A 15,256-nucleotide genomic window follows, 5' to 3' on the forward strand; every position below is an offset into this window, starting at 1 on the left:
CAGCACCCCTTTGTCCCTGGAGGCCCTCCTCCCATCACCCCTCCGACCTGCCCCTCCACCTCTACCCCACCGGCGGGACCTGGCACCTCGGCCCAGCCACCCTGTTCTGCTGCGGTGGCTTCAGGAGGCAGCATAGCAGGGGGGTCATCCTGCCCACTCCCCACGGTCCAGATCAAGGAGGAGGCTCTGGACGACGCTGAGGAGCCTGAGAGCCCCCCTCCCCCACCAAGGAGCCCGTCCCCTGAGCCCACTGTGGTGGACACCCCCAGCCACGCCAGCCAGTCAGCTAGGTAAGCTTCCTAGAGCTCCGGGACAGGTCAGGCACAGGTGTTCTGGTGGGAGGGAGGGACAGGGTGCGTTTTGGCAGGAGCTCCCAGCAAGATCTGTGGCTTTTCTCAGGTTCTACAAACACCTGGACCGGGGCTACAACTCGTGTGCACGGACAGACCTGTACTTCATGCCTCTGGCCGGGTCCAAGCTGGCCAAGAAGAGGGAGGAGGCCATTGAGAAGGCCAAGCGTGAGGCTGAGCAGAAAGCCCGAGAGGAGCGAGAGCGGGAGAAGGAAAAGGAGAAGGAGCGGGAGCGGGAGCGAGAGCGGGAGCGCGAGGCAGAGCGGGCAGCTGTGAGTCCAGGGTTGGCGAGGTGTGGTGGGGGCGCTGGTCCGTCCTGCGCCAGGGAGCCACGCTGGGCCACCCAGCACTGCCCTTGGCTGCCTGACTCGGCCTCCTGGCAGCTAGAGGGTTGGGTGCTATTTACACCCTCTCTCCACGCCTGGCGGGGGCTGCACGTCCCAAGCTGCCGGGGTAACTGCACATGGCAGGTCTAGGCTGACTCCCAGCAGTAACTGGGCATCCTCCTGCCTGAGGACCTTCGAGGAAAGGGCCTGTCCTTCCCCTCTAAGCCTTTGGGTTCCTAACTTCTAAGTAATTTGAAGGAGCCAGGGAGAAGCACAAGGGGTGCCTTGAGAGAAGACCCGAGCACTCAGGCGGTAACCAGGCCTCGAGGGGCCTCTCCAGCTGTCCTGCCTTGTGGCCGCCTCATGAGCTGGGCGCTGTGGTGGTGGCCAGCTCTCTGCTGTCGTGGGGAGGAGAGGGCAGCCAACCCAGGAGGTGGCATGAGGGGCTCCCGGTGAGGTTCCTGGCCTGCTGGGCTCACTCACCCGTGCCCCCTGGCTGTCACCGCCAGACACACCCTCACACGTAGACATCTCACACATGAGCTTTGTCTCACAGGGACACACTCCCATCTGGGCCTGAGGGGAGCTGCGGGCACAGATGAGCCCGACCCTGCAGGGGCCTGGACTGCATCCTGGTGTCAGGCCAAGGCCAGGGCCGGGTCTCCGCGGAGGGACCAGGGTGGCCTGTCAGAGCAGAGCAGGCCCACCTCCGCATTGTGGGCCAAGCGGAGACCCCAGGCCCTCTGGGGACCCCTCACGTTTTCTTTTCCTTCCGCAGAAGGCATCCAGCTCAGCGCATGAAGGTCGTCTCAGTGACCCCCAGCTCAGTGGTCCTGGCCACATGCGGCCATCCTTCGAGCCACCACCAACCACCATTGCTGCCGTGCCCCCCTACATCGGGCCTGACACACCTGCCCTTCGGACTCTGAGCGAGTACGCCCGGCCCCACGTCATGTCGCCCACCAACCGCAACCACCCCTTCTACATGCCCCTTAACCCCACGGACCCCCTGCTGGCCTACCACATGCCTGGCCTTTACAACGTCGACCCCACCATCCGCGAGCGGGAGCTCCGGGAGCGGGAGATCCGAGAGCGGGAGATCCGGGAGCGGGAGCTGCGGGAGAGGATGAAGCCGGGCTTCGAGGTGAAGCCCCCAGAGCTGGACCCCCTGCACCCAGCCGCCAACCCCATGGAGCACTTTGCCCGGCACAGCGCCCTCACCATCCCCCCGACGGCCGGGCCCCACCCTTTTGCTTCTTTCCACCCGGGCCTGAACCCCTTGGAGAGGGAGAGACTGGCCCTGGCGGGCCCCCAGCTGCGGCCCGAGATGAGCTACCCTGACAGACTGGCAGCCGAGCGTATCCACGCAGAGCGCATGGCGTCGCTGACCAGCGACCCCCTGGCCCGACTGCAGATGTTCAACGTGACTCCACACCATCACCAGCACTCACACATTCACTCCCACCTCCACCTCCACCAGCAGGACCCCCTCCACCAAGGTGCGTGCCCCGGCGTGGCAGGTGGGGCAGAGGCACGGGGAGGGTTGCAGAGCCTGATGAGTGACAGTCACCATCCAGGAGCAGAAAGTGTTGTTTGCTGAACAGATTCCTCATTCTTGGCAGATCTTAGAGGAGCTCAGCATCCACTACCATTATGGTTTTGCTGTATCACAGTCTCTCCTTGGCCCCGCAGCTCTCCAGAACTGCAAGGCCTCAGACAGCTGCAGCACACAGGGGTGAAGCCTGTGTTGTCAGCCCTGTGCCTGGGATGGAGGGAAGGGGCCTAGGCCCACGGGGCAGGGTAAGGGCAGCACATCAGTGTTACGTGGCCTTTGGAGCCAAGGAACGTACAGATGAGGCACTGCGCTACTTGGGGGTCACTTGGTGAGAATTAAAAGCACAGTCCTCTTCTCTTGAGGAGCGAGGCTGGGCAGGCCTCCTGCTGGCTTTGGCTGAGTTCTCCGAGCTGACCCACCTGGCCAGGGCTGCCCAGTCCTATCCACCCTGGGAGTAGGCGCTCCTGAAGGCTGCTCATTCACCAGCTGTGGGGAGGCTGCTCTGAGGCAGAGGTGAGATGGCACAGGAGGGTGGCTACTGTGCTAGAAGGAGGCAGGTTCACCGCTCCATGGGACTTGGAGTACAGGTCCCGTGGTACAGCCTGTGTGCGGGGCTTCCTCACCAGCCACCCTCCAGTGTGGGGCAGGATGACTGAGAGGCCAGGGCACAGAGGGAGGGCGGGGAGCCACCTTGCTTGGAGGCACCAGGCGCCTCCTCTGCCCCTGTACCCAGTCCTGGCATGGGAGAGCACTCACCATTGCCATCCTCATATCTGAAGCTCTGTTGGCACCTGGTGTAGACCTTACAAGCCTTGGTCTAACCAGTGTTGAGGACAGGTAGTCATTTGCTCATTCATGCATCATTCATTCAGCAAGTGTTTACTGAACCCCTGGGATGTGCCAGGCAGTTGTAGGTGCTGGCAGAACCCCTGTCCACATTTACCTTCCAGTTTGGGGAGATAGTGTGCCAGGTTGTGAGAGGTGGAAAGTGCACGTTCTGGAAGAAAATAAATCCAGAAGAGGGAATCGAGAGCTGGGGGCAGGGGCAGTGTGGCAGTTTTGAGAAGGCTGTCAGGAGAGGCCCGCTGAGGAGGTGAAAGGGCAAGCTGTGGGAAACAGGGGCGAGAGCAGCCACAGAGGCCGAGGGGGGCTCCCAACCTTCCAGGGACCCCCGGGCAGCATGGCTGGAGGTGGCAACCCTGAAATCCCTGCCAGCGCCTGTGTTGGCTGGAGCTGGGGGATAGGAGGTGAGGGCAGGAGGTGGTGTGGTGAGGTCAGATCAAGGCAACGTTCAGAAGGGAGAGACGCAAGATTTGGTGCCAGCAGAGAAGAGAGGGCAGTGCCAGGCGGCCGGGTCCCCATTCTGTGCCACTCGCTCTGCTGGCCTCCTTTGGGTTCTGCGAGTGAAAGGCAGGGAGACAGCCCTTGGCAGGGGGTGCCAGCCCAACACCTGCTGGGGCAGGGCTGTATGCTCCTGTGACCTGACAGGCAGAGGGCAGGCCCAGGTGGCTGACGAGAGGGACCCTGCTGATCCCGGATCCTTGACCAAACCGGACTGGGATTGCCTGTTGGGGGCACTCCACAAGGGGACGAGGAAGTACCTGCATCAGCGGTGGGCTCATCACTTCTCTCTGCCTCTGGAGCTGTTGTTGAAGATGGAGGCAGCCACTTTAGGGCAGGGCCACCTGCAACCAGGTGGTGCATCCGGCCCTGGTGACCCGGAGCCAGCTTGGGCTAGGAGAAAGTCATCGGCCATTCCAGCCAAGGAGGACAAACATTGAAGAGCCGCGCGCCGCCTCCATCTGGCCTTTTGTCCTTTCTTTAGGTTCAGCAGGCCCCGTTCACCCGCTGGTCGACCCCCTGACTGCTGGCCCCCACCTGGCTCGCTTCCCCTACCCGCCTGGCACTCTCCCCAACCCTCTGCTTGGACAGCCCCCTCACGAGCACGAGATGCTTCGCCATCCAGTTTTCGGTAAGACTTCCCCTCTAGGAGGGGCGGGGAGGCCGTGTGAGTTGGGTTGGGGTCTGGTCTGCTGTCTTCATTCATTCATTCATTCATGCGTTGAGCAGGCAGGTTCTTTCCCCCTGCATGCAGGGGGTCCATGGGGGAAATAAGCCTCCTGCACTCTGGGGGCTGCCTGGGGTAGGGGGTCATAAATGCATCAGCCTTGCTAAGAGCCAGGACTGCAGGACCAGTGAAAATAGCAGAGGGGGCTCATAGCAGGTCTCTGAAGGAGAAGCACTTGGGCTGAGGCCTGGAGCATGTGGAGGAGGGGCCGGAAGGGTCCAGGCAGAGGCTCCCAAGGGTACCTCCTGCCTCCCCGGAGGCTCTGCCTTCCGGCTGTCTGCAGAGTCTGGGAGGGGCTGGCTCCTGTGTCCATGCTGGCACTTCTCCTGTGCTCCTTGCTGTTTGCCGTTCCTGTGCTGCCCCGGTCTTGGCCAGTCCTCTGGCTATTTCTGTAGCGCAGGTTGTTTTGTGTTTGGCAGGCACCCCCTATCCCCGAGACCTGCCTGGGGCCATCCCACCCCCCATGTCAGCAGCCCACCAGCTGCAGGCCATGCACGCCCAGTCGGCTGAGCTGCAGAGACTGGCCATGGAGCAGCAGTGGCTGCATGGACATCCCCACATGCATGGTGGCCACCTACCAAGTCAGGAAGATTATTACAGGTGAGGTGGGGTGCTGGGAGGGAGTGGAGGGGGATCTGAGCCCAGGCTCCCACCAAACCCCCTGTGTGCCCACGGTGCTTCTCCCGCAGTGCCCAGGGCCAGGCTCCTCCCCCTCGGCCTGCTGGGCCCTAGAGGGGACATTGCGGAACCACGGTGATGGGAGAAGCAGAGGAAGGGAGGTGTTGGGAGGGTAGGTCAGCTGCACAGGAAGCTGCAGGCTTGGGGTTGGATTGCCTGGCTATTGCCTTTGGGGTTGCCCCCAGCCTGCCTGACTGCCTGCCTAGGCCTGAGACTAAATATGCTTTCCTGTTTTGTCTTTCCAGTCGACTGAAGAAAGAAGGTGACAAGCAGTTATAAGTTATTTATTTGTTAACGCTGGCTGTGGAAACCCCAGTTCTTGGGGGAAGAAACAGGACTTTTTACATACAATAGGAGCTGCAAAAGCAAAAAGAATATCTTCTAAAGATTTCTTTATATATTTAAAAACCCACAACTAAAAATGTATCCACATAATAGTGTTCGTTTGTCGAGAGGATTTCCCGAGACTGGTTTGGATCTCCCTGCATGACAGTCCCCCAGAAACTTAGTGAGTCCTGGACTGGACTGAACATCCAGAAAGCTTCCCTGCAATCTTGGGGTTTGGCTTTAGTTTTCTTTTCCTTGATTTCTCAGTAGGTGCTAGAATCCAGTTCACACCCTTCACTGTGCGTGCAGACACACTGACACACTCCGCCACGAGTGCTCCAGAGCCCACGAGGCTTGCAGATCGGTGGCATAGGAATTTGGAATCCAAGAGCTATAATTTTTAAAAAAATCTTTTATTTTAATACATTGTAGGAAATCTTCATAATTTGAGAAAGTTCTGCAGCATGGCTTTTTACGTCTGTAAATAAATAATTTTAGAACAGGCTTTTTTTTCTTCCATAAACTACTATTGTGATCTATTTTTTCCAGCCATGTCACTAATTGTGAATTCCTACCAACTATTGACAGAATACAGAGTTGATTTTTTAATAAAAAGTTATATATAATTATCCCTTTAATTAAAGGGAGCAAAGGGGCGTTCCACATGGACAGAGAGGCTTGGGCCGAGGCCTGGTCACAGCAGCGAGCATCCAGGGTTTGCAGGGACGATGTTACAGACTCTCTGTTTTGCTGCCTTGCGTTTCACTTGTGTCTGCTCCTAGCCTGTGCTCTGCCAGCAGCGCAGACTTCTGCTCCATCAGACCTCTTCCATTTTGCACAGGGAGTGCAGGAGGTGAATGTTCACTTTCTGTTCTCCGGTGTCACTGTTCTGTTTCCACGAGATGGAAAGCGCATGGGCCTGTGTCCATTGTAGATTTCCTTCTAGATTTCTATGTACACACACTTAATTGTTCTGGATGAATGTCTTTTTTAATACTCCAAAAATTTCATCATCTAAGAAATTCAAGAAAATGATTCCATACAAATAAGTCAGCACACGAGCAACCCAGGGCGTATGCCTGCCAAAGGGGTCTACTAGAAGGCTGCCCTCTCGTGCTCATTGTCATTTGGATGTTGTGATGAGGACGGCCCCGTCATTCTTGCCACAGAGTGAGGCCACTTTTGAGCAAGGGAGATCCTGGAGTTAAGACAGGTGTTGGGGGCCGTCTGTATTTTACCCTAGGAGCAGGTCTGCATGGTGACCTCACCCCGCACTGGTAAACCATTTGAGTCCCCCTCTTCATCCTGGAAGTGGGAACTGGAGTCCCACCCACAAATGTGCAGTCAGAAAGCCGGCTTTGTGGGGGCCGCTTCTTAGGCGGCCAGGCCCTTCTGAGCAGAACAGTCCTGGAGAGGCCTGCCCTCCTTTCCAGGGTGCAGCCGTAATGCACTTTCTCCCAGGCTGAGTGCAGGCTCTTCGGGGTTGTCTCCCCTCTGTCAGCCCTGCTTCCTGCCAGGACATGTCCTCTTCCGATCTTTTCCTCTCAGACACTTGACAGCTCTTCTGCCATTGTGCTGGTCCCATCCCAAGAATTGTAGGACACAAAGAGACCACACTGGGTCAGAGGACACAAAGGCCACCTAGGACCCAGGCTGCAGAGGGAGCAGGAAGAGAGGCTGATAGTTTGATCCAGAAACGAGCAGATACGAGCTCAGATTCAGGTTCTGGAGTCAAATAGGGGCATTTCCAGTTTCTCTTAAAAACCATGTTTGGTTTCAGTTGGGATAGGATTGTTTTGTCTGTTGAAAATGTTTCTAGGTTTTTTTTTTCTTCCATTTTTCTCTCATTCCATTTCTGCCTTAACTTTAGTTTCTTAGTGGGGAGGAAAGCTCACATTCACCTTCTGCCCTGGGACTTCAGACCACATTGGCTTGGAGGCTCGTCTCCTCCTGGGGTGGGGACAGGCTCTCACGGCGGGCTTGTTCCCATGGCTCTGAGTGAGGCCACTTCCTGCTGGGCTGCCAGACTCCTGCGTCCAGGCCCCCACCTTCTCGGCTTTTGGTTTTTCTGTCTGTCTTTTTGGTAGAACACAACATCTACTGTTCAGTTAAACCTTCTTTATCTCCTCCTCTGTCATCCGTTTTTCCAAAGAATGAAGAGTCGAGTCCTCTGAGGTCTGTGCTTGAAAACTGTCCGAAGGTGTTCTCGTTAGGTTTGCTTTTCTCCCCGTATCCCAAGGCGAAGCACTGAGATTCCTCCATCTAAAAACCCTCGACCTGAAACCCTCACCTGGTCAGCTACAGTTTGTTTAGGAGGCCCTGACCTTCACGGTGTCTTTGAAGCCCAACCACTTGGTTTCCTTCAGATTTTCCTCCCTTTGTTCGGGGTTTGGTTTGGCTCCTCTGTGTGTGTCCGTATCTTGTTCAGTGTCCTCGAGGTTGAGCTTCACTCCACTGCGGCAGAGGCAGAGTGCACACTCGGATTTGCTACGTTTCTATATATCTTGAAGCTAAATGTATATATGAGTAGTTCGCCGTGAGATAACACAGTGTGAACAGTAGACACCCAGAAATCGTGACTTCTGTGTTCTCTCCATTTGAGTATTTTGTAATTTTTTTGAAATATTTGTGGACATAAATAAAACCAAGCTACACTACAACCCCTGGGTGTCTCCCATGTGCTGTCTCATTCCTGGAGAGTGGGCAGGGATCCTGGCTGTTACCCCAGGTGGGGAAGGAGCAGAGGGAGAGTCGGCTGTTCCCTGCTACTCGGGACCCTGTTTGAGCGGCTTCCAGAAACATCCTCTGTCTGGGAAGAGGCTTTCCCTGGTGAGGGTGCCATCTTTCTGTGGAGGCTCCCCAAGCAGCAGGATGGGCCCTAAGCAGGCATTGGCATTGGGACTAAAAGCATCTTCTCCTACCCCTCGCCATTCACCCCACACCTCTCATCTGTGGACGTCGCCAGCGTGTATGGGCGTGTGGCAGCCTCCCTGCTCAGGAGACGTCATCTGTCTCTCCCCAAGGCCTGCCAGTGCCCCCGCACCCCACCCTCCCGCCCAGCTCTAGAGTCGCACTCAGGTGGCAGATGTATCCCAGTCCTAAGGGGCTCTGACCCTCCAAAGGGGCAGCAGGCAGCCTGCAGCGTGTGGACATGGCCGCATGGGCAGGCATGGTTGCAATCTGCACTGTGGCTTAAGAACCTGTCGAGGGCATTTTCCTGAAGCCTCAGGATTGTCCCCGAAAGTGTGTCCACCCCTCGTCATCTGGGATAGGGCGATGAGTTTCTAGATGTTTTGGGACATGGGAAGAGAACAGCCCAGAAAGCTGTTGGTAAACTGCCCTCAAACCAGGCAGGATCTGCCACGTGGTAAAGACTTGGGGAGCAGCAGGCACCAGGCACTGCCTCACTCAGGATCTGAGAAAGCATCGCCATGCAAGGACCCGAGTGGCGCACACAATGACGGTCCTCGAGGCAAACAGCAGGGGTCCTGCTCAGCATCATAGCTGACCAGGGCACAGGGATGGGCCTACAGGCCAGCCACGGGAGCCCCAGGTGGCTCTCAGTCCAGGTCTTGAGTGAGAGGATGGCACTGGGGTGGCTGGGAGAGGCTGGAATCCAGGTGCTGTCTTTGTGGGTCTCTGGGACTGCCCCTTAGGAAGCTGTTGTGTTTAGCAGGTACAGGTCTGTGAAGTGTAGATTTCAGGGTGGTCAAATGATTGGACCCAAGCGTCTTGAGTAGATAGTAGGTTGATGCTACAAGGCCTCATCAGAGCTAGGCAGCTTCTTAGGCATGAACAGCTGTGGCCATTGTCACCACTCTGCCATGCACACATGTGAGGAAGAGGGCTGGGAATGCTAACAAGACATCTGCTGGTTGGACGGGGTGGAGGGATATGGTGCTGTCCTCCAGCAGCACCCCCAAGCTAAGCCCTCGCCTCTTGCTGCCCCAAGGCGTGCCCTCTGCCCCTTTGTTCCTGGAAATGCATCCTCAGCTTGGACATGGTGGCTCAGCAGCCCCGCTGGTTCCACTGCAGGTGGGCCAGGGAGATGGCACTTTGCAGGGCATGGTGTAAGTCCCAGGGCCTCAGCACAGTGTAGATGTGCCCCAGGGTGTGTGGCTGCATGGTTGGTAAGTGTCCACGGTAAGTCTAGGGAGGGGAGACCTCACTTAGGCCTCACCTGGGTAAGACAAGATCACGTATCTGAAGGGCAAGGATGCACCGTGGAGAGGTCAGCGGTGGCCTCCCACACACACACGGGATTGCAAGCTTCCAGGCCCTCAAAAATCGGCACTGGTGAGCTGTACAATCGTGGATGTGATCAGCTGGTGAATGGTGGCGGAGGTGGTCAGGGCCAGAGCCCTTCTGTGTGGAAACTGAGGAGACATGAGGACCCCTCATCTGAGCTAAGAGCCCTCACTAGCCCCAGCCTGACAACGCGGTGAGGCCCAGGGCAGTGTGGCTGGGCGCCAACACAGCCCAGTGACCACCGTCAGCCTCACCTGAGCAGCCCAGAAGGCCAGGGTACATAATCTGAACTCAGAGCTTTGAAATCAGAACCAGCTACCCAGACACGGGGGATGAAGCTGCCAGGCCCCAAGACCAGTGGAAAAGTCTGTCCTGCACTGGACCCCTGGGGTCCTTCCTGCTGCCCAGTGGAGACCCAGGAACAGCGGGGTCCTCGGCCTCCCTGCCTTCTCCTAGGGAAGGTCTGCCAGATGAGCCAGCCAGGGGAGGCAGCCGTGCACTTGCTCATCCAGCTGGACTGACGTGGCTGCAGGATGAAGCCAGTCCTTTCTGGTTTGTGAGGTTCCTGGACCTCCCATTGGAAGGCGGGGCCTGGCCGGAGCTGGCATCCATCGTGGATGCCCAGGGGTCCAGGAACAGCCTCCTGCTCAGTCCCTGATGAGCTCCAGCCACTGATCCCTCACCGGGTCCTCTTGGAGGCGGCATTGTCAGCCTGTGGCAGTCTCGGTATCTCAGGTCCTTTCCCTGAATCCCTGCTGCGTTCCTAGCTGCCCTGGGATCCTTGGCAACTCAAGTTCTGGGCCCTGGTTCTCTGCTCCTCCAAGGTGGCTTCTCCAGTGGCTGCCTTTGCCAAGAGTGGTCATTGTTTCCTTTTGGCACCTTAGGGACCCAGACTGCACAAGTCCCGCTCTATCTCCTGCAGCCCAGCTCTGTGTGTGCACAGGCTCCCTTCTTAATGAACCAAGTTCTGTGTGGAAGGCCCTTGCTCTGTAGATACTGGATGGGTGGATGGCTCCTGCTGGATGGACGGGCGGGCGGGCCCTGCAGGGCAAGGTTCCTTGCTGCCAGTCCAGATGTGCTGTTGGGAAGTAGGTGTGAAGGACCAGATGGAAGGACCTTTTGGGTTGACTTAGGAAGGCATCCCAGGGATGCCTCTGCTGGGCACCTAGAGACCCTCCCTTCACAGTCTCCTGACTGTGCCTGCCATGTGGGCCCTGCAGCCTCTCTGACCCCAGCCCTGGTTGACACCATCTTAGAAATGGGGAATTGGGCTTGGGGGATCGGCTTCGGTGAACCACTAGGGTTTGAGTATCCATTGGAGTAAATTTGATTAAAAACAGGCCTTTAGGGCACCTTTTAGTTGTCCCAGAGAGGATTCCTGAGGCCATTTCTTGCCTATCCCACTGTTTTCTGGGCACCTGACCACCCAGCCCCGTCCATCTCCTTGGCAGCCGTCAAAAGAGTCCGTCCCCGTCCCGGCCACCAGGTGGCAGTCGTTACAAGGCCCAGATGCTTTCCCTGGGCCTGTGGCCGCCACAAGACCTGCAGCCCTCGCGGTAGGGGCGAGCCAAGGCCCCCTGGCGATGGTGGGGAAGGCTGGAGGGTTTGATAGTGAGCATTGTGTAAGAGATCCGACGTTTCCTGGAAGCAGGCGGCCAGACGGTTGGGTCAGAGATCAAGGGGCGATTGGACAGGCCCCAGCAGAGCAGGGTGTGGAGACGGCTGGGAAGAGGGGGCTGAGTGTGGGCAGGTGAGGCTGATGGCTGTGGGCAGGTAGGCAGGGCGGCACGGCTGTGAGAATGAGGGCAAAGGCCTTGTCTAGAGAACAGGAGGTTTCTTCTGTTCTCCGCTGCATCCCCCAGGGCTTGGGAGGTGCCCGGTAGGAACTCAATGTGTCTTGTGTAGAAGAGAATCCCAGGATGGCATCAGCAGTGGATGACTTCCAAGAATCACGACTCCATAACCATGCCTCCACTCCCCGAAAAGCCCCCTGAGCAGCTGCTGGGGGTCCTTGTGTGCCATGAAAGTACCCACCCCCAGTTCCAGACACCTGCTCCTTCCCTCTTTGAATGCCCTCCACCCGCTCCCTGCTGAGGATGACACGTCACGTGCCACGTGCCCGAGTGGATTCTGCAGACACACTCCAAGCGAGCGCAGGGAGGGCCGGGACCGCCCGACTGCCGGGGGCCCAGGCAATGGTCAGTTCTTGCATATTCCAGGGAAACCACCTGTGTTCCCCCAGAAACCTGTAGCCCGGCCCGGTGAGTGTGGGAATGCTGCCTTCCCCTGTCCTGGTTCCCAAGGGAATGGTCCAGGCTTAGCCCAACAGCCTAGGGAGGTAGAAACACAAACCCCAGGGAGGCGATGACTTCTAGGGCAATTCCTTTGAGGACGTTCAGTTTCCATGCTAAGTGCTGTGGCCAGCGCTCGATGGCAGTTCTGAGTGGCATCAAGGAATGGGAGCCACTTTCCAAGTTTGCTGACAAGAAAGTCAGGAATGGCTTCAGATCTTGGTGGCGCAGTTTTGGTTCTGAGTGGCCTGAGAAGCGTGAGTCTTACGGAGCGCTGGCCGATAAAGCGAGAGGCCTTCTCCCGCTGTCCCCTCACCTCTGAATGGGATGAGAAGCTCCTTCCAAGCTGAGCTCTCTGGGGAGCGAGCCCAAGGCCTCCCCGCAGCAGCACAGTGTTCAGGACACAGGGAAGGAAGCTGCCTGCCCTCAGGGGCTCGGCTGGCTCACGGTGCTCCTGAGGCACTCAGCGGCATGAGGCTGGACTCAGACTCTCTGGGCTCAGACTCCACCCGGTTGTGACCTGGGCCAGGTACTGGATGTGCTTGTCTCAGGATCCAGGTCTGTCAAATGCAGGAATGATGCCTCCTTCCCAGCAAGGTCGGAGAATAGATAAGATTCATTCACACGTGACCGCGAGCATAGTGAGGACTTCGCAAACAGCAAGCAGCGGGGACTACCCTCATCATCACAGCTTGAATTTTTTTAATTTATTTATTTTTATTTATTTTTTTAGACAGAGTCTCGCTCTGTCACCCAGGCTGGAGTACAGTGGCGCGATCTCAGCTCACTGCAACCTCCGCTGCCGGGTTTGAGTGATTCTCCTGCCTCAGCCTCCCAAGTAACTGGGACTACAGGCGCACACCACCACGCCCAGCTAATTTTTTGTATTTTTAGTAGAGATGGGATGTCACCGTGTTAGCCAGGATGGTCTCGATTTCCTGACCTCATGATCCGCCCGCCTCAGCCTCCCAAAGTGCTGGGATTACAGGTGTGAGCCACTGCGCCCGGCCCACAGCTTGATTTTTAAGTAGAGAGAAATCCTCTCTGAGATGTGGAAGTCAAACAAATGTGGCTCTCAGTGAGTCCCAGGCCTTGTGGTTTGGAGCCAGTGACTGCCCCCACTGCCATCTGCTAGGAACAGACCTGAAGGTCAAGGGCAGCTTTTTGGACCCAGCCTGAGGGCAGTACCCCCGCAGTTCGGGAGGCAGGGCAGGTTCTCAGAAAAGAGAGGCTGACAGGGATGATCCCCACATGTAGAAGCAATCTGTGTTTTGTTAGAAAGTTCTAGGAAGAGGGCCTAGGATTTGACAAGCCAAGAGTAAGAGAGAAGCCCCTTATTCTTCATTTTGACCAGTTCTTGGCAAAGCCCAGACCAGAGGACAGCCACCCAACACCACAATTTCTAGAAAGTCTGAAGCTCTTCCAAGCAACATAAATGTGGGGAGGATAAGTCTGCAGTTCCAGGAAAAGCATGGGACTAACAGGGCCCAGGTCCATGGAGGCCCAGTGGAGCTGTGTGACTTTGAAAAGCCACTAAACCTCTCTGTGCTTCAGCTACGCGTGTATCAGGGACGCATGAGACTCACCTTGCTGAGCTCATGACCATGAAGGGTAAAGCAGCACCACATGAAAGCACATGGAAAGAATCGCTGGCTCCAACCAGGATGGACTGAACGGAGGAGGTGGCATTTCAGACAGGTCTACATGGATGAATCAGATATTGATCGGCAGAGAAGAGGCGGACTTGGCCTGCAGGAAGATCCTAAACACAGACACCAACTGCGGCCCGCAAGGGTTCTATGGCTGTAGTACAGGGGGCTGGCAACATGGCGGGTGGCCGGCTCAGGAGGATGGGCTGGGCTCCGTTTGGCGGGAGGAATTTCCACCTGATTCCTTAGGCTCTGGGGAGCCAGGGTGGGTGTCATGGAAGACTGGAAGAGGGGATGGGCTCAGGCCTGTGTTTATAGCCCCCCAGCTTCAGGGTGGAAGATGGATGTGAGGGTAGACAGGAGGCCAGGAGTCCGGCAGAGGTGCAGAGAGGAGCGGTGGGGCTCCAGGAGGCAGCAGGCAGTGGCACTGACCGAAGGCTACGGCCCATGGGGGAGGCTGGGGCTCACGTGGGAAGGTCATCACCAAGGTGGGGAGGCCATGGTTGGGAGGGAGGCTGTGGCCCAGGCGGGGAGGTAGCCTTTCTGACTGGCCCTAACTGGTCACAGCAAGATGACAAGACACTATCAGAAACCCCAGACTCCCCCCAGGCTGGCAACAGGCCCCAGACCCCCTGTCGTTTGTTTTGGATTTGTGGTCAGGGATGTCTTCTATGTCCCCAGAACACAGGGACCATGCAGTGAGGGAACTGGGGGCTACACAATCCCAGGCCAGACCCAGCTTGGCAACAACAGGGACCTGGCTGTGACCCCTCGTGGCCATTAATCACCATGCGGGGAGGAGCCCTCCCAGGCCTCTGGGAAGGGGCTTCAGTGAGCTAGCGGGGTCAGGTGATGGAAGATGGTCAGAGGCCAGATGGCGAGGGACTGCCACACTCACGAGAGCTTTGCCAGGTCCATAAAGGGACACTGGGAGGCAGTGGGCACGGCCCGGGCAGACCCAGGCTCAGCAACACCTGCGCGCAGCAGGCACATGAGGTCCATCTGTGGAATGAACCCTTGGCGGATGGAGGGGAAGAATGACCCGAACCTCGCCCTCCAGCCCCTAGTCCCTGCCTGTGGAGTCAAAGGGCAGGATGGGTGCTGACCAGCCACGTTGGCTCCAACCTCCTTGAGATTCCAACTTTTGGAATTTTACAATCCAAGCATCTTGGTGTCTGTGCTCCCTCGAACCTGTGAAACAAGTGCTCACCTCGGAGATCACTCCCTGGCTTCTTCAGGGCACTGCTCAAATGGCACCTCACTAGTGAGGCCACCCACACGCCACTGCTGCCCTGTCCTCCTTCCGTTCACTTGCACTTGTGCTACACAGAGCCTCAGTGAGCCACGTGTCTCCCTTCCTCTCACATCAGTTCCAGCAGGGCAGAGTGGACACTCACAGCTGGATTCCTGGGCCAACCACTGTCTGTCACACCCAGGCACTCGCTGGATATCTGGAGGGTGGATGAGTGGATAACAGGATGGATGGATGGATGGATGGATGGATGGATGGATGGATGGATGGATGGATACATGGAGAAGAGGATATTTGGATGGGTGGATGGGTGAACATGTGGATGGATGGATATATGGGTGAGTGGATATTCGGATAGGTGGATAATAGTTGGATGAGTGGATGGCTGGTCATGTGGATGGGTAGATGAGTAGATGTGTGGATGGATGGATATATGGATGAGTGGATATTTGGATGGGTAGATGGGTGGATATGTGGATGGATGGATGGATATATAGAGAAGTGGATATCTG

The 15,256-nt window shown here is 57.1% G+C and overlaps 1 protein-coding gene across 1 annotated transcript in view; it reads left to right on the top strand.

Annotated features, from left to right (window-relative positions):
- RERE (arginine-glutamic acid dipeptide (RE) repeats) overlaps positions 1–7,964 on the top strand; it is a 483,164-nt gene extending 475,200 nt beyond the window's left edge. Inside the window, exons 19-24 of the mRNA XM_011938300.1 lie at positions 1–290; positions 400–622; positions 1,455–2,175; positions 4,057–4,203; positions 4,719–4,899; positions 5,223–7,964. Of these exons, the coding sequence (XP_011793690.1) occupies positions 1–290; positions 400–622; positions 1,455–2,175; positions 4,057–4,203; positions 4,719–4,899; positions 5,223–5,256 (1,596 nt within the window). The 3' untranslated portion in view covers positions 5,257–7,964. The remainder of the gene's footprint in view (positions 291–399; positions 623–1,454; positions 2,176–4,056; positions 4,204–4,718; positions 4,900–5,222) is intronic.
- The last annotated feature ends 7,292 nt before the right edge of the window (positions 7,965–15,256 follow it).

This window comes from Colobus angolensis, unplaced genomic scaffold (genome assembly GCF_000951035.1).
Source record: "Colobus angolensis palliatus isolate OR3802 unplaced genomic scaffold, Cang.pa_1.0 Scaffold170, whole genome shotgun sequence".
Taxonomy (NCBI): domain Eukaryota; kingdom Metazoa; phylum Chordata; class Mammalia; order Primates; family Cercopithecidae; genus Colobus; species Colobus angolensis.